The 21,445-nt window shown below is 38.4% G+C and overlaps 5 protein-coding genes across 9 annotated transcripts; 1 reads left to right on the top strand and 4 right to left on the bottom strand.

Moving 5' to 3' along the window:
* Positions 1–1,134: 1,134 nt before the first annotated feature.
* LOC113731487 (protein NONRESPONDING TO OXYLIPINS 2, mitochondrial) lies at positions 1,135–3,337 on the bottom strand. 4 transcript variants are annotated; one of them, XR_003458536.2, is made up of 4 exons: positions 2,968–3,337; positions 2,668–2,823; positions 2,316–2,386; positions 1,135–1,495 (listed from the first exon to the last, which is right to left on the bottom strand). XR_003458536.2 is itself a non-coding variant. In XM_072079503.1 (4 exons), the coding sequence occupies exons 1-3, from the start codon at positions 3,120–3,122 to the stop codon at positions 2,364–2,366; spliced, it is 297 nt and encodes a 98-aa protein (XP_071935604.1). In that variant the 5' UTR covers positions 3,123–3,334; the 3' UTR covers positions 1,135–1,495; positions 2,316–2,363. The 4 variants fall into 4 exon arrangements, 3 of the variants coding, with proteins under 3 accessions (XP_071935604.1, XP_027112588.1, XP_027112589.1); XM_072079503.1 differs by having other exon boundaries at positions 2,705–2,823; positions 2,968–3,334; XM_027256787.2 differs by lacking the exon at positions 2,316–2,386 and having other exon boundaries at positions 2,968–3,336.
* A 350-nt stretch (positions 3,338–3,687) lies between these two features.
* Positions 3,688–10,411, bottom strand: LOC113731485 (alpha-L-fucosidase 2-like). Its single transcript, XM_027256785.2, has 10 exons — positions 9,917–10,411; positions 9,311–9,456; positions 7,663–8,546; positions 7,381–7,513; positions 6,773–6,931; positions 5,783–6,007; positions 5,543–5,644; positions 5,266–5,401; positions 4,502–4,697; positions 3,688–4,239 (listed from the first exon to the last, which is right to left on the bottom strand). Exons 1-10 carry the CDS (start codon positions 10,140–10,142, stop codon positions 3,933–3,935), a joined length of 2,514 nt encoding a protein of 837 aa, XP_027112586.1. The 5' UTR covers positions 10,143–10,411; the 3' UTR covers positions 3,688–3,932.
* Positions 10,412–11,012: 601 nt separating this feature from the next.
* Positions 11,013–12,954, bottom strand: LOC113731484 (uncharacterized). 2 transcript variants are annotated; one of them, XM_027256784.2, is made up of 3 exons: positions 12,533–12,954; positions 11,749–11,915; positions 11,013–11,653 (listed from the first exon to the last, which is right to left on the bottom strand). In XM_027256784.2, the coding sequence occupies exons 2-3, from the start codon at positions 11,896–11,898 to the stop codon at positions 11,330–11,332; spliced, it is 474 nt and encodes a 157-aa protein (XP_027112585.1). In that variant the 5' UTR covers positions 11,899–11,915; positions 12,533–12,954; the 3' UTR covers positions 11,013–11,329. The 2 variants fall into 2 exon arrangements, with proteins under 2 accessions (XP_027112585.1, XP_027112584.1); XM_027256783.2 differs by having other exon boundaries at positions 12,602–12,943.
* An 873-nt stretch (positions 12,955–13,827) lies between these two features.
* On the bottom strand, positions 13,828–15,934 carry LOC113731483 (uncharacterized). Its single transcript, XM_027256782.2, has one exon. The coding sequence runs from the start codon at positions 15,932–15,934 to the stop codon at positions 14,054–14,056; it is 1,881 nt and encodes a 626-aa protein (XP_027112583.1). The 3' UTR covers positions 13,828–14,053.
* Positions 15,935–17,034: 1,100 nt separating this feature from the next.
* Positions 17,035–17,980, top strand: LOC113728446 (LYR motif-containing protein At3g19508). The gene is made up of 2 exons (XM_027252849.2): positions 17,035–17,610; positions 17,715–17,980. The coding sequence occupies exons 1-2, from the start codon at positions 17,401–17,403 to the stop codon at positions 17,766–17,768; spliced, it is 264 nt and encodes an 87-aa protein (XP_027108650.1). The 5' UTR covers positions 17,035–17,400; the 3' UTR covers positions 17,769–17,980.
* The last annotated feature ends 3,465 nt before the right edge of the window (positions 17,981–21,445 follow it).

Raw genomic sequence — 21,445 nt, 5'->3', positions numbered from 1 at the left:
AGGCAAAAGATGAGGTAACGTATAGAAGAATCCTCCTGATTCCTTGCTCTAGCAGCATCGAATTATGAAGGGGGATCACGACTTCGACCATGTATATCTAATATCTCCATGGAGTAGTTTAATAGTCTAGTGCCACTTAAACCATCCCACTGAAGCCCAATGTGGAGGGGAGTAATACTCGGGAAGTTGGAACTTTCCTAACTGAATAAGTTTGAGATTCATTATCCCCCTGTGCCCACATCCAAATAAGGTGCTGCATCATGATGGTCTAGGTGGATGGCAACAAAGATTAGGCAAAGGACCACTTGGAGCAAGTGTCTGACTTCACTATAGATTTCTTTTTTCTTGGCATCTGTTCTTCATCTTCATGCATACAGTCCAATGACTTGCAGGTCGTCCAAAGATTGAGGTCACCTCACATTTTCCGGCTAATGCAATTTAATTACAACCAGCGACAGCAAACCAAAACCATGGAAGCTCAAAAATTAATTGCGCTGTCAATGAAATAACCTTGAACTACTCACCTAATTGGCCAGTTATTTAAACAAAACTCGATCCCTTCTCTCGGAATGCCCAACATAGGCTTCCATTCCAATTTTCAACAATTCTGTCTCCTCCCTCTTTACTGCATTCCAGAAAATAAGAAGCACCGGCTCCTCGGACCATCCTAAACTACCCTAACCTGTTATCAGATAACCCGAAATATTGAAGCTAAAACAAGTAGCTACACAGCTTAATCCAGGCGACTCAGTAGCGATAACAAAAAGAAAATTGTAGCGTTCATCATGAAAACAATTCTTTAATCCAAATAGAAGCTTGTTAACTGCCCAGACTGTAATGACGTTGTAAAGCTTCACAAGAAGGTCAATCTGCATAGCAAACACGTACAGTTGCTATTGCCTCCTTTTTTTCTCTAAAGCTAACACAGCTGAAAATCATTCTCTGATATGCCAATCGATAATAATGGCTTCTCTGATCCAGGCAGTTCTAGGGCCAGGCAGTTAGAGCACCAGAAACATAAACAATGGAGTTTGGTTGCTAGCAGACGATTTGCAATTTTCTCATAGACGAACAGAGAAGAAGAGCTGAGCACAAGGCTCAGTATTCCTGGTATGAAGTGGGAATGTTTAGGTGTTTAGCAAAATGTTGTGTGCGCTTTACTTGCATGAAATAGTTTCAAATACATGACAGAGAGGAAGCTGCAATATTGAAGCCAAGTAGAAATTTACACGTTGAAAGGAAACTATAACAGCAAAGCTAGGAATTTTAGAACGAGAAATTCATGCATCAAAATTATATGAAGATCACAACCCACTTGCTCGAGTAATCCACGATATTGTTCTAAGTCATTAAATTTCTAGTTTCTAAGGAAAAAAGTGAACAAACGACCTACACCTATTCTCATTGAAATTTGCAATTCCAAGAAGCAGTTCCTGTAAGGTTTGTCCAAGTCAACTAGCAGCTGTTGTGCTGATCCAACAACATGTTCAAGTACCTGCCATCATACAAAAACATGCACAATGTATATTATGTGAGGTCATGCCAACAAACATCGGAAGCAAGATTGTACATCCATTGGCAATTAATAGTCGTCACACCAACACACAAATCTTTTTGGGTATATTGTACAGGTTGCTTAGGTTTCCCATGGTAAATATACACGCAATTAGACTCTTGCTGGCCAATGGCAGAGCTCCAACCAAAAAAATGGTCAGAAGATTGAAAGGAAATATTGTGCTATCAGGAACGCAAATGCACTTCATCTAAAGAGATCCTGATAAAAGGACAATTAGCTATCAAGAGAGTATTTGGCCAAGGGCGAGAACCAAATTTGCAAAAGTTGCCAGTATTAGTTTGAGGGCAAAAAACCAACAGAGAGGCAAAGCCACTTTCACATAGCAATGCAGACAAAATACTTATTTATCCTCTTGAACAGGTGAACCCATGACAAACAGCAATAGTAAAAACGAGAATTGGAAAGGAATAGACACTAACTTTGCAGCATTTTAACACCACTTGCTAATCAGTAGTTCATTATTCATGGAAATATTTCAGCCAATCTTAGGTCGGGAATCAAACTCATGCGCTCACCCGCAATAGGAAAACAGTTCCACACTGCTTTCCTTACTATTTAATTTAACAATACAAAAATGCAACATCATTAAGATTTCCTATGTACCCCCAGAAGCTTGAAACTTCTTTTGAGTTTCCGAGGATTTTTTTTTTTTTGACCATTCATACGGCGTCAAGCAAACTCCATAGACAATATTAAAGAACATGATAGCAGTAAAAAAAGAACAAAAATAGAAACCTACAGTGCGACCATTACTCCCGCCTTTGGATGCTCGGAATTGCAGCTGACATCACCCATCTTTTCCATTCCTCCCTATCAATAATCCCAATCATCCCAAGTTCCTTCTTATTAACCAAAAATTCATAATCCAACGAAAACTACTCAACTCAAACTACTTAACCCCTAAGCCAGATCGGCCAAGCACCAATATGAAATTTCATGTCGTATAGATTATAAATCCGGATTGCGGAAAAAAATGGATATTTTAACAAACAATTGAAGTGCGTGGGTTATACGCATTATTCATTGGCTCATTTCTCTATCAAGTATTCCTGTTAAATTTAGAAGCATAAGACCAAATAAAGAAACTTAACTACTACTAGCGATCCTGACAAGTTCGGCAGAAGGTACCGTGAGACAGCTCGCAACAAGCCCGCAAGTTAGCAGTCAAGTGGGATGTCAGTTGGGCTCCGGCCGTCACATTGCACAGAGGCATCAGGGATTGAGCGCATCCCAGCTCGCCCGTTGTCCTAACCATTCATACGGTACGATAGAGATTAAAAAAAAAAACCACAGTTAATGATTTGGAAAAGTATTTAAAAAAATTCTTTCAAGGTTTTTGCAGGACAAGATGATTTAGAAAATGGAGCCCAGAAGGAGACGAGGCGATAAACCTAGGATGGGCGAAGGAGAGGCGACGAGGACGGAGACGAAGGGAGGAAAGAGTTGGAGGACGGACGCGGGGCACAGCTGGAGCTGATCGGAAGGTGGAGGCTCTCGCGGTGGAGAGGAGTGATCTGGAAATGGAGCCACGCCAAGCAGCAGCCATTACTGATATTTTTGTTAAGTTTCGGTGTGTTTGCACTCTGCAGCGGGAGCTGAGGGAAAGGACTGAGGATTAGAAATGCGGGCTGAAAGGGTTTTGTGCTGGGATTAGGGGTTTTAGCGTGGCGGGGAGGGTAAGAATACGGTGTTGCGCAAGCTCAGGAGTGTTTGATGTGGATTCGACTAGTCTTAGGATTTAAATATTTTGCTTTTCATTTTTTTTTTTTAATAGGGAGGAATTTTGCTAAAGACATGAAGAGAGAGCAGCGAAAGGAAAATAGAAGGACAAACAAATAAAAGGAAAAAGAAAAAACCCCAATTTAATACTTGCGATCCATTGCGAAATCAATCACCACTAGATTCAAAGTGGTAACTATTTCTGTTTGTTGGATTTTCCTTTGACGTTGAGCATTGCTACCGCGAAGGCTATTATATAACTGATGTCATCACGACGCAAAGCATCAATCCTTCCTGAATGAATGGTCTCAGACTCTGTAATATTCCAACTCATGTCGTGTAGCTGCTGATTTAAATGAATGAAAGTGTTGATCTTTTCCCTCAAAAGCAGATGTGGTGGCAAACGTAACGATACATTTTATCCCAAATAATTTGAACCGCAATCTCTCAGGACAATGCATCAGTAGGCTCATGGCTACCACCAAGTAGGAATTATAGCTGGGGATTAAGAAAAGATGAGGATCCAAGAAGAACTTAGACAGAGAGAACCAGCAAAAGCCCCCTTTTAGTTAGGTTCAAATAGTAGTAGTAATAAATATGACCAACTTATTCATTCCTATTCTCCCCAGCGAAAAGCTTATTCAAGAGCATGCGACCTCACACACTGCAAGTGCTTATTGAACGTGTAAACTGTGCCACAAGATAATGTTGTGGTGACAGAAGTCCCTCCATAATGTAATCTTTTTGTGACGTTGTGATCCTCAGACCAAAGGCCAACTTCATCGAGCTCTCCTCCGCTCCAGCACATGCTAACAGTCACACCGCCCCGCGCCTTCAAGCCTTTGACGCAGCCACTATCCCATTTATCTCGAGGTAGAGCAGGGAGCAAGTATAACTCTTGCATGGTGCTCTGAACGAGCATTTCTGCCAAGGCTGCAGAGAAGCTGATACCAGAATTTGCACATGTATGTTAGCACCCAAGATGATTTTGCTTAACATGGTCTGGAATGAGGAACAATTATTAAGCTCTGCCCGTCCTAAAAGGGTAACAGCACTCGACAAGCTATAATATCAGAATGAATCATTTCTACATTCATTCATTCAGAAACATAACCCTAGAAGCTTTTACCAGTAAACACAGTGTGCTGAGACTACAGTGTTAAGAACTGCATGTCAATGTCATTCTAGAGGTGCACGTATGCTTACCCAAAGTTTGCATCAATCTGGAAAGGAGGATGTGCGGCAAAGAGGTTACTATAAAGTCCACCTTCAAAACTTCTCGGATTCTCAGGATCCACTAAATCAAAGAGATGCTTGACCATCTCATATGCATGCTCACTGTTATGAAGACGCGCCCACAAAGCAGTTTTCCATGTAGTTGACCATCCTGGACCTTCTATCCCTGTTCCAAATAGAAAACAAGTTGACAACTAGAAAGACTCTTTAGTACTCCACTTTTTTAGAAGATGCCGAGGAGTATCATAATTAAATTCAGAAAACTGGCAGTTAGATAACAAGCCAATCAGCAAATCTGGCAAGCAGATGTCAAACATGTAGAACAACGATAACATTACTCAGCCATACGTGCCGAGATACCATAGAACTGCTCGCTGGTTCTTTTCTTCTTAATCTAAAATTCTTTAAAATGAATTTAGTTCTTAGTATGAACCTTGTAACTTGCCAGCATGCAGTGGCGGAGGAATATTATCATCCAGAAGCCAAGGTTACATAAATCCTATTAAGCCAAACACCATATTTATCCCCCCATAATTCACAATGAAACAACTTTTACTTTCTTTTTTTCTTCCCATCACATCATATGCAAATAACGGACAAAACTCAATTAATCGGTTGGATCAGATCCAGTAACACTTCTTAGGAGGGAGGGGTTGGAGGTGACAAATGACTAGAATTAAAAGGAATCGAGATTCTGATTTCAATACATTTTCTGAAGAAGTCTCAATACAAACCTCTTTTCTGTAGTGATTTTTCTGCTGCTTTACAGAGGTCAGGAGTTTTCTGCAGAGTTATTGTATGACCAGGGAACAAGCCAAATAAGTGTGATAAATGCCTATGATGCACCTCAGGATCCTTGAAGTCCTTTGCCTGTCATCAGCATAAACAACTTAACAAACTCAACTTACTCTTTTGGCCAAAACGAAACCAGTCTAGCAAGCATCAATCTATTCTAGCATAATTTTTAAAAATGTTCCAAAAAAAATAGAAGTGGTTCAGAGCATAACAAACCCATTCCATGATGGTTCCATCTGTAGAAATCTTGGTTGGATAAAGACGTTGCTGAGCTTTACGAACTCTTTCAATCAGAATGTCTTTGCTCTTATCTAACACCTTCAAAAGTATTCTTAGTGCATTAATTACCGAGTGTTGCCACTTTTGGGATCAGGATGAAGTGTCTAAGGGTTTGGGGAGGGTAGGTTTTTTTGTTTGTGTGTGTTGGAGGGGGGGGGGTGGTGAAAAATGATGTACCTCAGCAGCAGATACAATGGCAGAGAAAACTTCCCTAGTGATAGCCATGTCCATAGTTGAAGTATTGCTGACACTGGCAGGCTTACCATCAGGTGCAGTAAAATTATGCTCGGGCGAGGTTGATGGATTGGTTCCTAGATAACCCTCAGGGCCTTCAATCAACCAGTCCAACAAGAAAGCAGCACATCCTTCCAACAAAGGATATGCCTTATTTCTGAGAAAATCCTGACCAGAGAAAAATAACAGGAATTAATAAATAGTACTGTGAAATTCTGTTGTCCTTTATCACTACTAACTCGTTGCCAAGAAGACAACTTAAAACTTTCTCTACCAACATAAAATTTAAGAATTTGTTACTATCATTTCACAGTAAAATAAACTTGCAACAATATTGCTTCTAAAACACAGTTATACCGGTGATGCGCAAAAGCCACAGGAAAACTATCTTTTCAAGGTTTGACAACCTCTAAAATGAAAGTTACATAAAGTATGAGGAGTTTAACCATGACTCAGAAAGTTAACTGGAGCTAATATGTTCCCTTCTGCAAATGTATCGATACAGAGAAATAAATGCTTTAAGATGTTAGCATAAAAATTCGTAACTGCCACTTCACTAAGTTTAAACATTTACAGGAAGGTTAGAAGCATACTCCAGGCAGCGATCCCAAGCCCAAAAGGCATTAGGGGGCACTGCACTTGAGGTAGCAACTAACTGACCCCAGAGAGAGAATAGAGAAAAAACTACAATCCATGAATTAGGTTAACGAAAAATATTGAAAGACAGCATTAGATGCTCATTAAGATGATACATTCCAGCATCTATCCGAGTGTGCCAAACATGCACCTTCAGAGCAAAGGCTCTTCTATTGTAAAATGAAACAGGAGAAGGAGGGCCGAACAGAAAATTTAAAATCCGTGCAACCATTCTGACTAATTGAAGAATCAAGCAATTAATGCTTTAAGGAAGAAAGGTGATCACACATTTCTTACTTTGTCCACTGTATATGTATAATGCTCCCATAAATGGGTACACAACCATGCTCCACCCATTTGCCACAATGCCCACACTGGTTGACCAAAATCTGGGGATGATTTTGCCCATATGTCAGAGATCTGATGAGCAACCCAACCACTTGCTTGATAGTTTACCTGTATCATTCTGTAACTTAAGTACATGGAAGTTTTACGTGTACAGTTGAAAGAGAAATTTAAAGCTGTGCGTGCTTGCCAGCAATTCAACCACATAGTGCATCAAATTAAGAAAACACATCAAATAAGCCATCAGAGGCTCTTCCTAGTGAACTGCTCATACCAGTCACACTGGTGACATGAGACCACGCTAGCTTAGGGATATTGTTCACTAAAAGCCTCTTGGCTTATACCAGTATTTGACTGAATAAGATAATAAATTCACCTCATTCTCCATTCCCCACAACACAGACACACAGAGACATGGGAGGGAGAGACCTCAAATCATTAACAAAACCCAGTGCATGACAAGACATTTCCACTTGCCTTTTCCCAATACTAGTCATATAAAAAAATATTAGTCATATCATAACAAGTCTTCACGAACTAAAGATTGAAAGGAATCTAACCTTAGCAGTTTTATGTCCATTCACTGAAAGAGAAGATATATAATCAAATAAAGGCTCCTGGCTCTCCTTAAGATTGCAGGGAAGAGAAGGCCAATAGTTCATTTGTAGATTGATATTCAAGTGAGGAGCACAGCTGAAGATGCACAGCAATGGTCTAATTAATAGCTTTCCCAAAAATTATCATGCAAATAAAGACAGAAGTAGAAAGGCCTACACTGAAACAAGCATAGATACTAATCATATAAATGCAATGCATTAGGGAGAAAGGAATGCAGAACATACTCCCACGCTGGATGAATATCTTTGTTCCATATCCCTTGCAGGTTTGATGCCTGAGTTCCAGGGCGTGAACTAGAAATAAGCAGATATCGACCAAATTGGAACAGAAGCTCTACCAAAGATGGATCTTCATCTGTTTTAAAAGCTTTCACCCTATCTGCAGTTGAAATTGACTGTTTTTGACCTCCAGCCAAACAGTTATTAGTTAAGTTGCAGCCATTTCCTATTGAACTTTTGGAGCTTTTTGAGAGCTGCAGTGAGACACTATGAAAAAGATTTTGATGGTCGCTCACATGCCGAGAGTATACCTCAGAATAAGAAAATCTTTTTATTGAATTCAATGTGCTAAGAGCCTCAGAACTGGGATCGCGTTGGGAATCGGAAGGATTGATAAATGGGCCATCGAATGAAGATGATGCTGACAACATGATGATGGCCCAATCACAACCCTCAACATGAAGTTTCTTGTCATCTAAAACATGTAATGTACCCATACTACCACTGATCTGTAAATCAAGAAAAGCTGAGAACTGAATTCCTTCAGGATAGTCATCATCTTCTAGTGATTCAGATGCAATTCCTTTGCCAGGACAACTTCCCTGCATAGCAATCTGACTTTTGCCCTTTGCATATGAACGGTGATGTAATTCACTGTCCAGCGATGCAGTGAAGTTCAAACGCCCCGGTTTGTTTCCAGAAATCTTTACTACTATTGCTTGATCTGGATAAGAGACAAAGTGCTCCCTTGTAAATTCTACCTCATCTACTGAATATCTTACTGTTACTGTTGCAGTATCCAAGTCCAGTTCCCTGTGGTATGACTCTTTGTCATATTTAGTATGGGAATCGTCAAACTCTATCTTGACATCTCCAAGGGGTTGGTATACCTACACCACAAGCAATGCAATAAGCTATCCATGGATTTCAATAGAGATTTCTCAGCCAGGAGAAAAGATACAAAACCAAGATAGCAAGTAAATAAGCCATAACTACAAAACTGTAACTCCATTTAAACCCTAGCAGCATACCTCAAATGCAACATTGTCCTAAATTTGATGGCAATAGAAGTTCATTACCTAGCTGATAATAAAGTTTTCTACTTAACTAGTGACCACTCTTCCCCTATTCTTTGTGCCTGAATTAACCAACTCCTTCCACCCCCAAAAAAATATTCCAGGCCCTTTTTCTGTCAATAAGACTAGTGCGAACTACATTTTGATGAATAATGCCCCAGCTTGAGCATGTCATTATATGTCATGGGCAGCATAGAAAAGGATGACATTACATGGCATTAAAGAGCTACGTATTTCAACAGTGAGTTAACAAGCTAAAGCATTAAAGGTGTGAATCGTGTATTCATTCCAGTCTGCAATATGGCGCCGAAGATCTCCTTCCATGCTTAAACATATTGAACTGTTAAAACTGCAACAGTTACTACACTCCATACTGAATTTTCCTCAGAAAAAAAAATGTGTATGTCGAGGCAATAACGAAGGTTCAAAGTGGCTATTCCACTGCAGAACTTGCACTAAACTCCACATAGCAGCGGCAAAGAGAATTACTGTATCCTACTATAATTGTAGATTCTCATCTAAAAGGACTGCTAAAACAACACCAAAATAACTTAAAAAATTATGATCAAACAGTGTACCTCAGATGGTTCTCCCGATAACTGTGCTGCTGCACTGGTAGCCTCTGCATATTGGCCTTCATTAACAAGTTTCCTGACCTCAGCTAGCGCTTCTGGAGCATTTGGATCAGTGTAATCCCCAGGAATGCCCGTCCAAAGTGTGTCCTCTACATTCGAATATCCAAGACAAAATAATCAAATAAAATATAAAAGCAGAAACTTTTAATATTATCTTGTTCTGCTATTGCAACTGGGCTACCTGCCTTATACAATCACATAGAAATTGTTATACTGGATGACAGATATATGGGCCAGTAAATTCCAATTTCCACCGAAACCCAAAGCAAGTTGATATGAAGAAGCAAAAGAATTAGACTTCCCACTTTCCTCTGTCTCTTATAAATAAAACCATAAAAGCAAATAGCTGCTAACCAATAAGACAAAATTCAGGCACCCAGCAAAGTTAAGAAGACCAAGAGAAACCAAGTTGAACAAATAATCCATTCCACTGCCATATAGCCACTTTAATACGGTAAAAAGAAAGAAACAAGAAAAAGGTAAAATTCTGTAGTTCTTAAGAATCAGGACGTAAAAAGGAAAAAAAAAAAAAAAGGCTGCTAACTTTACCGTTAAGGTTGAGAACTTCGGCTGGAACACCCCCCCAGACCATAGCACCAAGACGACCATTACCAATGGGAAGAGCATCAGTCCAATACTTAGCTGGTTCATTGAACCTAATCTTAAGAGGGTCCGAACCCGAATTAGACCCTGAATTTGATGATAACAAAGTTGGGCTCCATGCATCTCTGTCACAGGGTTTCTTCACAAGAACCCATCTATGACCTTCTTCCATTTGACGAATTGGCGAAGCATCATGGACCAAAAACAATTCTAGACTAAACAGTATAGTCAAGTAGACAATGAAGTTAAAGAAAGCCACTTTTGCTTACTTTATTTCCCAAATATTTTATGTTTGAAACTTGATCTTTTTCAGAGAAATGGTACAACACTGGTGAGCCAGCGAACTGATGAGCGAAATCAGTGGATACAGGGACTGTGATAAAAGATACTAGAAAAAACGTCGGTTGGGGTTGGTAAACGGGGCCCGACGTGAATGCTGATGAGAAGAAACGAATTATGAAGTGACAAGGAACCAGGGACAAAGACATCACTTTCAGCAAGTCAAGAGAAACAGGACCCATTTCTCTGAATGCACGCGCCATATACCGTTCCTCCTCCTCTGTCTCTACGTCAATCGCCTGGCTTTTGGCTTTATTATGCTTCGTCATAAGTTTGAGTCTCGGCTACAGGATGTATTCTCATTTTGCATTGATAATTTGGTTTACGATTGTATTACTAGCTGTAGTTTGTTCACCGGAAGTTTCGATTATGGAACATCAGGATCATCGGTTTTTGTGTTTTAAAGCCTCTCTGGTTTTAGAGTACTCTCAACTTTCTAAGGTTTCTGATCCGTCTAGTTTGGAGCTTTGTGTTAAGTTCATACAGCTGAGACAACTTTCAATGGAACAAATTACAATTTCGGAAATGAACAAGCGTCTCACGTTACCATTCTTTTTATCCGTATTCTGTACCAAAGTCATTCAGGCGGAATCACACACAAATGTAATCAACCTTTGTGCAGGGAGCTTTGTTTAACGAATGTTGGAACAACCTGGTATGGGATCATTTGTTGATTTAAGAATTACAGGAGCATAGTTGCCAGTACAGGAAATGAACAACTGGATGACATTAGAACAAAATAATTCACACGAAGTCGTCATAAACATTTATATATACAGGGTAGAAACTAGGTCATGGGAACAAGACACACGCCACGCTTCAAGTTAGCCTCTCATGTCTCCATCACATCATATGTTATCCATATTAGCATCAAGACGCCTAATAAGCCTTAGCCTGGAGGGACCAAAACATAATCAAGAGAAGCTCTACAAAATATATTATAATTGCTCCTATATTTAACAAAATGGGGTCAACAGTTCACTATCGGATGCTTGATAGCAGATGCAACTGCTGCTCTGTCTAAACAGTTTGTATCACCACCGGATCATCCTCCTCATCTTTTGGATTAGATAATTTTTCATCATAAGGAGGCATAAGATCTGACTCATGCACTATCTTGATTCTGGTCTTCATCTGATCAAGCTCCATCTTAACAGATAATAATTGTGACATTAGCTGCTCCCTTTCCCTGATCCAAGCAGCCCTTTCAGTGTCATGTTCTTCTCGGATGAGATCAATTCTTTCTTGTAACCGTCTGCACTCACTGCTAATTTCATTGATCTCGTCCAAATGCTTATCACCAGTTGGGGAGAGATCATCAGCCCACTCAAAGAACTCACATTGCTGGCAATGATTGAAGCAGCATCATTTAAGTATGATACATGTGGAAGGTAGCAGACAACATTCTCACGCGTGAAAGCCAGAAAATGCATACTTACATCAGCAAAATCACTCTTAGGACAATTATAGAACAACCTAAACAGGTTTGCACGTGTTCTTGATACTCTTCGTTCTGCCGTCAGCCCACATTTACACTTCAGTTCAAAGCCTTTAGAACATTTCAGGTCAGAGACTTCAAGTGAACTCATCCCGCTAGTTCCTCAACCTGCAGAAACAACGAAGCCATATCATAATTCAAGCGTACTATTAAGACACTTTTGTGATTGTCTTTTTGATGAATTGATTTGCCCCAGCATTGGTTTACATTGAAGAAATTAGTGAAATTGTAAATATACGGTGAAACACACACACGCCAAAACTAGTGCAAGCGTTTTCTGCTCTCTTTGAGGGTCGTTGTTGCATTAGTGAGACAAGAGACTAGTAGATTTTTTTCTCTCTTTTTCCCCTTCTTAAAAACCAATTATAGAATTACAATTCGATGAATCCACACTACAATCCCAATTTACAGCTTCACACCAACTCACCAAGGACCACAAACTCAAAAGTGAGACTATCAAATCATCTCCAAATTTTCTACCAGTCTGCATTGCACCTAGCACGATCCTTACTAAGATTATAGTGATAGAAATTTGGCTCTCGTGTAACATCTTCCAATTGATCATTCTACTTCGACAACTTACCACTTGCATATTTACATAGTAGTATTACTGTATTGGTCAGACAAACAGTTTAATTGGACCCATTGATCATCAACTTAAAAAAGCTTAAACCTACAAAAAAACAAAGACATGAACAGAAGACATAAGCAGTAAATTTTTGAACCTTGGATGTGAATGTTTATGCTTAGTTGGGGCATCCATACGTGAAGGCTAATTACTACTGAAAACTAACCCGTTAAGCTGGTAAACTTGGGATGATCAAAATCACCAAGAGTCAGGTTGCCCCGTCCTCCGTAAAGCCGAACTTCAGCAAGAGGAGGACTTTGGAGAGAACACCGACATGGTTGGCTAGTAAAGGACCTAAAGGTTTGTAAAAAGCACCGACAAACCCAAAAAGCCCTTCACTTCACATGATCATCTGACGGAGCTTTGATTAAATGAACAGTTATGTCCCGTCGGGTGGCAGAAAGACTTTTTGGGTTTTTACAAGTCTGCCTGGGGTTGGAGGTTTCTAGGATTTTTCCCCTTCCATTTTTATATTTCTCATAGTTGTTGACCTCACGATTTTTTAACCTTCTAAAATGAGTGCTACGGCATTTCAAAAAATTGAAAAAAATTTAGTTCTAAGGTAATTATTTTCTTTTCTAGTTTTTAATATTCTCTATTTTGGTGGTAAAGGCGTAAAGCCCCCAAGAAGTTGCACGATAGCTCGATGCACCCTCCGGGATACCATCAGAACCAGCTTTTCTCGTGGCCATCTTTATCTGTTTCCACCTCGGACTTCACTCGCAATTCTAAATTGATTAAAAAATTCAAGATAGTAAGTGGTGGTGTGCACCTATCTGAAATCACTTTTAAAGTGGCTGGCCACATAAAATGTAAGATAGTAAGAGGCAACGTTTTAATTCTATTTCTTGTTTGTCTTAATTCCAATATACTTACTTGGTAAAATGTTCTTTGCCACCTTGATCGTTCAATTGCATCAATTTCCTCCTTGTAGTTTTACATGTTTTGGAATCGAGCACAATTGGCACGGAATGCCCAATTCTTGAATGAATTGGTCATGTCCAAATACATGTTTTTATGTACAAACCAATTTACCCCCACGTATGATCTCTAGTTGACTTACTAAAAACATAACCATTAATTTTCAAGTGATATTTCATAACACTACTATTATCACATGTTCTCTCGTCACTTCTCTTTCAATCTACTATAGCTGTACTATATCTTGTTAAAATTGTAGGTGATGTGTGACTTTCTTGATTATTGACTCTTTTACTACTGAAAATAGAATTATTTTGAGGTGATTAAATTAGGATTCTAGCTAAGCAAGAGAGATGATGGTTCATGGAGCTAACCTCTCCATTCTTTTTTTTTTTTTTTTTTGAACCCCAATGATTTTACGTATGTCTCCATTCTCTTACCTCCAATTGTCAGACACAAAATTCGAAAACATAGTAATAATAATTTGTAATATCATTTACTTACTTCATAAGTGTATTTTACAAACAGGAAAGCATCTTAGAGTCTAGAATCTATATGGCAGAACATGCTACTGCATGCTTATAGTACATCACACCATGAAACTTTCCCTGAAAAAAACAAAGGAAGAAAAAACTGTGAAATCTGAGCACTTTTGCAATGGACCATATCTGCCTCGCATACACCTCCCTTGCTACGTTTACCTATATTTGGCAGGAATTAAAGGTAAATCTACCTCATCACACCACTCAACACATTTTGTCTCATAATATGAACTCTTTACGTCACTTGGCCAATAAGTTAGCCAAACTTGACCACCCATTCTCCATTTCAACACGCTCCCTTCCATTTCCTTGTTCAATCTCCACCCTACTCCTCCATTCCCGCCGCAGCAGTCCTCGCCGGCGAACACCACCCCTCCACTCTTGGTAAACGCCCTGTTCCCTCCCGCGTACCTTCTCATGAAACTATTCACCGCAAGATAATTTTCACGGCCCCCAGTAGACGGCTTCCACGTGGCAACCTCCTTTCCAGTTGTATTGTCGCATAACATCCCATCAAAAATACCTGCATTTCCTTCCACGTCTTGGTCCCACCTCCAATTTTTCATTTTTGTTCTCGTTGCCATTCTTGCCACCCCCTTCACCTTGGGTGTTTTTATCTCTTTCCCGTAACTGCCCTTGAAGATTTTTTGGATTTCCACCTCCCTCTCCACGTTGTCCGTAGACCGGCCCAAACTCAAACCACCCACGTAACTGGCCCCAATCTCGGGCCCAACCCAAACTCGAACCCGTGATGGAAAATGCCTCTCGTTTCTCAAAACATCATCATCATCGCCCGACTCCTTGCTCTTGAATCCTAGCTTTACAACGTGGAGGCGAATGTTGTCCACAAGTGCGTGAACTCGGATAAACGCATCACAGAATTCGACTTTGTACTCCAGCTGAATAACAGCCTCCAGCTGCTGATGTCCCAGAGAATATCTTAGCGCAGATTCTTTGGGTTCAATCACGGGAAACTGATGCATATTAGGATTTCGATTCGATGTTACGCAGTCCATGGCTGTGACTGGAGTGTAGCCTTTCAGAATCCACAGCCCATGAGACTCCGTTGCGTATGAGAAACCAAGACGATGAGATGCAGAAGGCGCTAGCGCTTTTAATCCTGCCTCTAGGCCCCCGACTTGACGGAAAATCAATGATTTTGCCAGCATATATCCGAAAGCCCGCATGAGACACAGCTCCACGTCGGTCCCTCCTGAAACAAAGAAAGTTCTCAAGACCGGCGCCTGCTTGCACGAGAATGCACCCAAGTTTGGAGCGAGTAATGAATGGAAGTATAGAGAACCGACTTCAGATGGTGCGTCAAACACGCATATCCAGAAAAGTCGGGCGAGGAAGATGAGGTGGAAGAAGCTTGAGAAGGATTCGGGGGAGTGCGAGTCCAGAATCCATGCAATGGGCTCGGGTTTGAGCTTCTGGAGCTGTGAGCGGGGACAGGTGCTGTCGTGGGCATTGGGTGAACGGGAGATTATCTCCTGGAGGAGTTGGAGGACCAGAGGCAAGAATGGCTTGTCTTGAGCAAGGTGACACTTGTCAGAAACCCAGAGGGTAGCAGTCGAGGCTTCAGCCTCTGTACTATCAGAGTACTTTTGGAACACGACTGAGAAAGTTAGCGATACTTCCGATTTGGGCTCAAATGTTCTCTCAGCTCTGAGTTGAATCGACGTCTGGGTAGAGTTGGAGATTGGTTTGGAACTTGTGAGTTGATAACTGAGTGAGGTTGACTCCGTGAACCAATCTTCCGAGTCGGGAAGTTCACAAATCCATGACCATATATCCATGCTTTCTTGATGAGCGGTCAGTTTTGTGGTTTCCATATCTTTGTTGCTGTAAGGCTGTAAGTAGGGTTTCGTCGGGTAGAGGAGTGACTGCTGAAGAGCCATAAGGTCATATATACAGGGAATGAGTGAAGGAAGTACAGCCACCTTGGAGACCGTTTTGTCCGTGAGGTGGGTTGATTTCATCCGAATCAAACTGGTGGTGGTCTCGGGAGAGACTTGTCGATTTGAGGTTTTCATTTCCCTGCATTGATTGCTGGTGATATTTACATGTGATTATCTTTTCTTTTCTTTGTAGCCATATATAGTTTTTGTGGTCTCAGCATTTGAAATGTCCTGGGATTGCATAATTTTTAACATATACTTGGAGTATATGATTCTATCCCCCTGGTAATTTGGAGTTTCTTGACATGCATGGGGTCCTGGGGATGGGGCATAAGAAATGGACCAAGGCATGTCCATAAAAAGGCTAAATTTTGTGGGATAAAATCGAAAAGGAAGTCTACCAACTACAAATACTTAGTGCTTTATTTCCTAGACACAAACCACAAAATTAAAGAAGTCTACCAAACACATGCAAGGCTAGGTGATGATCAAATAGTGATGAATACATATAAGTCGATGATTCAAGTTACGCATATATAGCTTTTTTCTCAGTTTTGTTAGAGTCAAGTAGCAGCGGAGAGGAGTTGTTCATTACGGTCTACGTATAGGTGTTTGTGTCCTTACACACGTTCGAAAGAAAAAAATACATCCAATGGAAATGGATGATTTCTTGAAGCCGCCCTACTTAAATTGTCCAATTGCTTTCACACAACCAACTTAGAACGAGTTTTTTATTCCCTTGATTTTTATTGTTATATGCTAGTTGATGTTGCATCAGATAGAACATAGAAGTACTTGTACTGGATTGTTAGCAGGAAAAATCACGCAGTAAAGATAACATTAATCTTATAAATAATAAATAATAAGAAGGATTCGGGAGGAAACAAAATATTTTGTTTCAATTCACTAATTTCCCTCTACCCAAATCTAGGACTCCAAGTGCTTAAACAGAGAAATATAACCACACATCCTGTTGTAATTATAATATCAAAACATGATTCAACCTATTTTCTAAATCAATTTTGACATCAATTCTAATCTAGTTACCAAATAAAAAATATAATATCTTTGCTTTGGATCTCAGTTCTCACTGGTCCATTTCATATTCGAGGTAAAAATCTTATTTTAAACTTTTTTTAATACTCTATTCTAATATTTTTATATCTTACCTAAATTCATTTACACTCTACTCTAATTTGCTTGCATCACAGGGACAAATTGATCTAAAATGGAGCTTGTGAGGCTCATCCCCCTTGGCATACAACAATTTTGGATGCCAAAAGCATGTTAATAATTTTTTATTTTTTGTTTTTTCTTTGAAGAAGTTAATACTTCACATACATGGTGCGTTTTTTATCTGTGCTTTGAAATGGTTGGATGTTGTTATGCCATAATTTAATCTTTTGCCTACTTTAACATGGGTCGGGCTGCTTCACTAAATTGCAAGATCTAACATGGATTAAGCCCAATTCCTATGTCAAGGACGGTCTATCCCACACGTGGGGAGCGGGTCTTCTCTACCCCATCCCATGCGAAAGAAACATTTTACCGTTCGCGATTTAGCTTTAAATATTGCGGCATTGCAATAAGAGTTTTGAAGGATGGTTTGTAGCAAAATGCAGAAAGCTTTAAGAGCCTACGGGGAAGTGCTGAGGCTAATTAGGCGACTTCCGCAGGACACTAGAGGTTACTATGCCAAATATGCCCGCGAAAACTTCGTCAACTACCGAGATGTCGACCCAAAAGACACCCAAGCTATCCACGAACTCCTCCAACGCACTTATGCCCATTCCCTCTGGGTCCTTAACAAGGTAAACGCGTATCCACCCATACGTTGTTTAACTAAATTCCCATGTCCATGTCTACATTAAGTGACGTCAAGAGCTGATTTTGTTTTCTTTTTTTTGGGGTGTAGTATTCAGTGGATCAATCCGTGGCTGAGAAGCTGAAAGGTGTCTGTGAGGCTTGAGTTTTTCCCTTGCATAGGAAGTGTTTGATGTAACTGCCCACAGACGGTTGTTAAAGGCTCGTTTTCGTGTTAACAATAAGTGACGTTTGTCTCCTTTAAATTCGAGATGAACCTCTGTTTGATGTAATTACCCATCGGGTTTGCTCCATTGCTATGCTTCCCTCGCTGAAGTTCTCGATTCTGATAATTGGAAAGTTCTCGATTTCGTCCAAGTTTATATTTTCACTTATTTATTACTCTTCTTCTTTGGTTGTCATGGTGGAAACTTTTAGGTTCAAACTTCAAAGGTGCTTTGATGGGAGACGTAAAGGAATCTAATTAATTTAGCACATACCTACGTTATCATTTAAAATGATCATTTTATCCTTAATTATTTTAAAGAAATTCCTTTATTTAGAATGCTCGTACTTAGAATCAATTTGAAAATTATTTTTTTCATTTTTTTTCCTTCATATTTCATTTTTAAAATTTTTCACCAATAAAACTATAGAACTACCACTATTGCTTCTAATTTCTATTATAACTAAATGTCGAATTAGTGATTTTTTTTAACGAGTTAATTTTATATGTAATATAATATTTTTGCTGATCTTTGTTTTATATTTTTTGGTATTAAAATTAACAATAAATAAAAAAAAATGACCCAAAATCACAACTAAATTATGATAATCCCATTACTCGAAAAATTAATAAACTCTACATGAACTATTTCAACATTTTCTTTTCTAACTTATAAATCTAAATTCATAATAAAATACCATCAAAAAAAATCCTATCATAGTGATAAAATTATTATTATAATTGTTTATCAAATAGTAGGTATGGACATGAAAAATTTGGCACCCTTTCCTTATAATTATACTATATAATCTTATAATTGTAAAGACAAATAAATTAAAACTCATTACACAAGGGTATTTTTGGGTTTTCATTTAAAATTTTGACCAAGTCAATATTATTTTAAAGTTTTGTTACTAAAACTATCAAATCAAGAGAGATAAGTGTAATTTTTTAAATCTCAAGGGACCTCAATAAAATTGTTAGGAACATTAGGGGACGTTTCTGAAATTAGTCTAATTTTTATAGAAGTGGTTTGAATTTTGAGTTGTTTATTTACATAGTCGAATTGAGACGAGCTTTTTCGCGTAGGGCATGAATACTTTGAATTTTTGACATGTAAAATTTACATTTTATATTAATTAAATCAATATTAAATTAAGTTTGAAAGTTTAATGGACGCAAATTGCGTTCATATTTTGTTTGAATAATTAACAAATCAATTTCAACTAAATCCTCATTGAGCCAAAATTTGAATATAAAATGTATATTTAGTTCAAATAATTGGCAAACCAAATTTAGCTAAACTCTTACCAAACCAAAGCAAGATGCAATTAGTGTCTACTCTTAATTTTCTTACGAGGAAAACTGTGCGTTTGGATAGTAGATTATTTAAAATAATTTTAAAAAATATATTATAATATTTTTCAACTTGTTATATGTTAATTAAAAGGGCGAGTGTGCTGATTAACTAGCGAAACTAAGAATAAACGATCAGAACAGTGTGGAGTTCTAGAAGAACCCCCAGACCGGATTAGGGAGTTGCTGGGAGCTGATTTCACAGGGGTTGCTACCTCTCATTTTGTACCATGTTAAGCCGCGTTAGAATTCCCTTTGTTCCAAAAAAATAATACTAATTATTAAAAAAATATGTTGATGTCATAAGTAAGTAAATTTTAACAAATAATTGACAATCCAATCACTCTATTAATTATTGAAAGCGTTTATAAATATCGTTTAAACATATAGAGTAGTAGCATGAATGATTATAATTATGGAAATCTTGAACGAATGTAACGAGCGTGGGATATTGTGTTTGGAGATTAACAAAGAACGATGGACGCAGTGTCGGAGGAACACGTCAACCAAGAACCAGATGTTTTGGGAAGGTTTTCGTTTTGTTAATATTTTATTATTTTCAGAAGAACTGAAAAAACAAAACCCTGTCTCCATCAGTCATTCTGGGCGACATTTCCCGATTTCCCAGTAAACTGTTCCACACGTGTCAATTCTGAACGTCCATCTGCCACGTTTCAACCAAGTGTCCTTCATCTATGTGATCACTTCTCTTCTTCAATTAGCTCAGCTGCTCCATCATGGCTTACTTGTCAATTGTCATCTCTGTATATATACATATATATATATATATTTCAATTTTGATTACACACTACTTATTTGTTATCACGTAAATATCAAAATCGAATCTTCTGATCCAACAAAAGCATAAAGTTTGTAAGAAGATTTGAAAACAGAATAGTAATCACGGGGGTAGGAATGTAGGATGAAGAACTCTTGGCCTGGGTTTACTCAGTTTCAGAAGATAATAACGAGCTAAAAATGTAGCTCGATGGAACAAGTTCGTAGATTTGGTATCGCTCCGTTACCTTCATTAGCACAAGTTCACGTGTCACTACTAAATTTCACGGCCTTTTTTTTTGTGTATAGTAAACAAGGGAAGTGTATCTTAGGGTAGCTTGATAAAAATAATGGTCAACGATAAATAAAATAATTAAGAACATAATAAACTCACTCTGAAAATAATGTTTCAGAATGGAGTGAAGAGAGAGAGCTATTACTCCAGTAAAATTATCCATTTCGCGTAACTAATGAAAGTGAAATTCCACCATTGGTTGATTTTAACAGTGACACATAGACATCCCTTTCATTAAATAAAAGAAAAAGGAGAATATTTATGAAGATTAAAATGGATAAAGCATCATTCCTACAAGCATCATTAAAATGGAACACAGTTTCTAGTAGTGGTTTTTCACTAAAGACAAAGTTTAGGTTGGATTGCAAGTTTTAGTAAAAAAAAAAAAAAAATTATATAATATTCCATAAAATGTAAGGATATTTTAGAAAGATAGTTACCTAGATTTATTTTTTCAACAAAGTTAACTATCTTTTTTTTAAAATTGTGTGAAAGGAAAAAAATCAAATATATTAAAGTGGGAGAGAGGGAGTGACCGAAATGGACTTTAGACTTGGTTTGCTTACTCCTTGTTTCATTAGTCATTCTATGCTTTTGGCCTTTAATTTGATCGCATATATTTTTTTTTATCGCATTTTAATTTGATCGCATTTAACTGACTTGTGTGCTGTCACCTCTACACGCCTCTGGGGTGTATTTACTATTTAGTTGTGGAGAACTATTGTAATGGAAGCTAAATGCAGATCTACTAGCTACAATATGCTGGAAATTGAAATTATTTTACGACCTTCCACATATTTTATAGGGATAGTAATCAATAGCTAGTGATTAGTTAATTTAATAGAATACGAGAGGTTCTGGAAGCTGGAACTCGAACACTGATTTTCCATTTTGGAAGTATCTGACGGCGCAACAAAAGAAAACAGGGAAAGGTATTTTTTTTTCTTTTTAGTGTAAGTGCAAGAGTTTAATTCTGGGACCTTTTAGTTGCACTTTCTTTCACCGAATTATTCAACTCATCTCTCTCTAAAAAGGGTCACTTTCTACATTATTTCTATTTTTATGCTAACGTATCTCAAAAAGGACCCAATTGAGTTAGAAGGGATTAAATCACCATCAGGCTTAACTGAGTTAGGAGGAATCGACAGAAATTAAATCACCATCGAGTCTAATTGAATTAAAAAAAATC

The sequence above is a fragment of the Coffea arabica genome, chromosome 2e (genome assembly GCF_036785885.1).
Source record: "Coffea arabica cultivar ET-39 chromosome 2e, Coffea Arabica ET-39 HiFi, whole genome shotgun sequence".
Classification (NCBI taxonomy): domain Eukaryota; kingdom Viridiplantae; phylum Streptophyta; class Magnoliopsida; order Gentianales; family Rubiaceae; genus Coffea; species Coffea arabica.
This window is presented reverse-complemented; position numbering and strand designations above follow the sequence as displayed.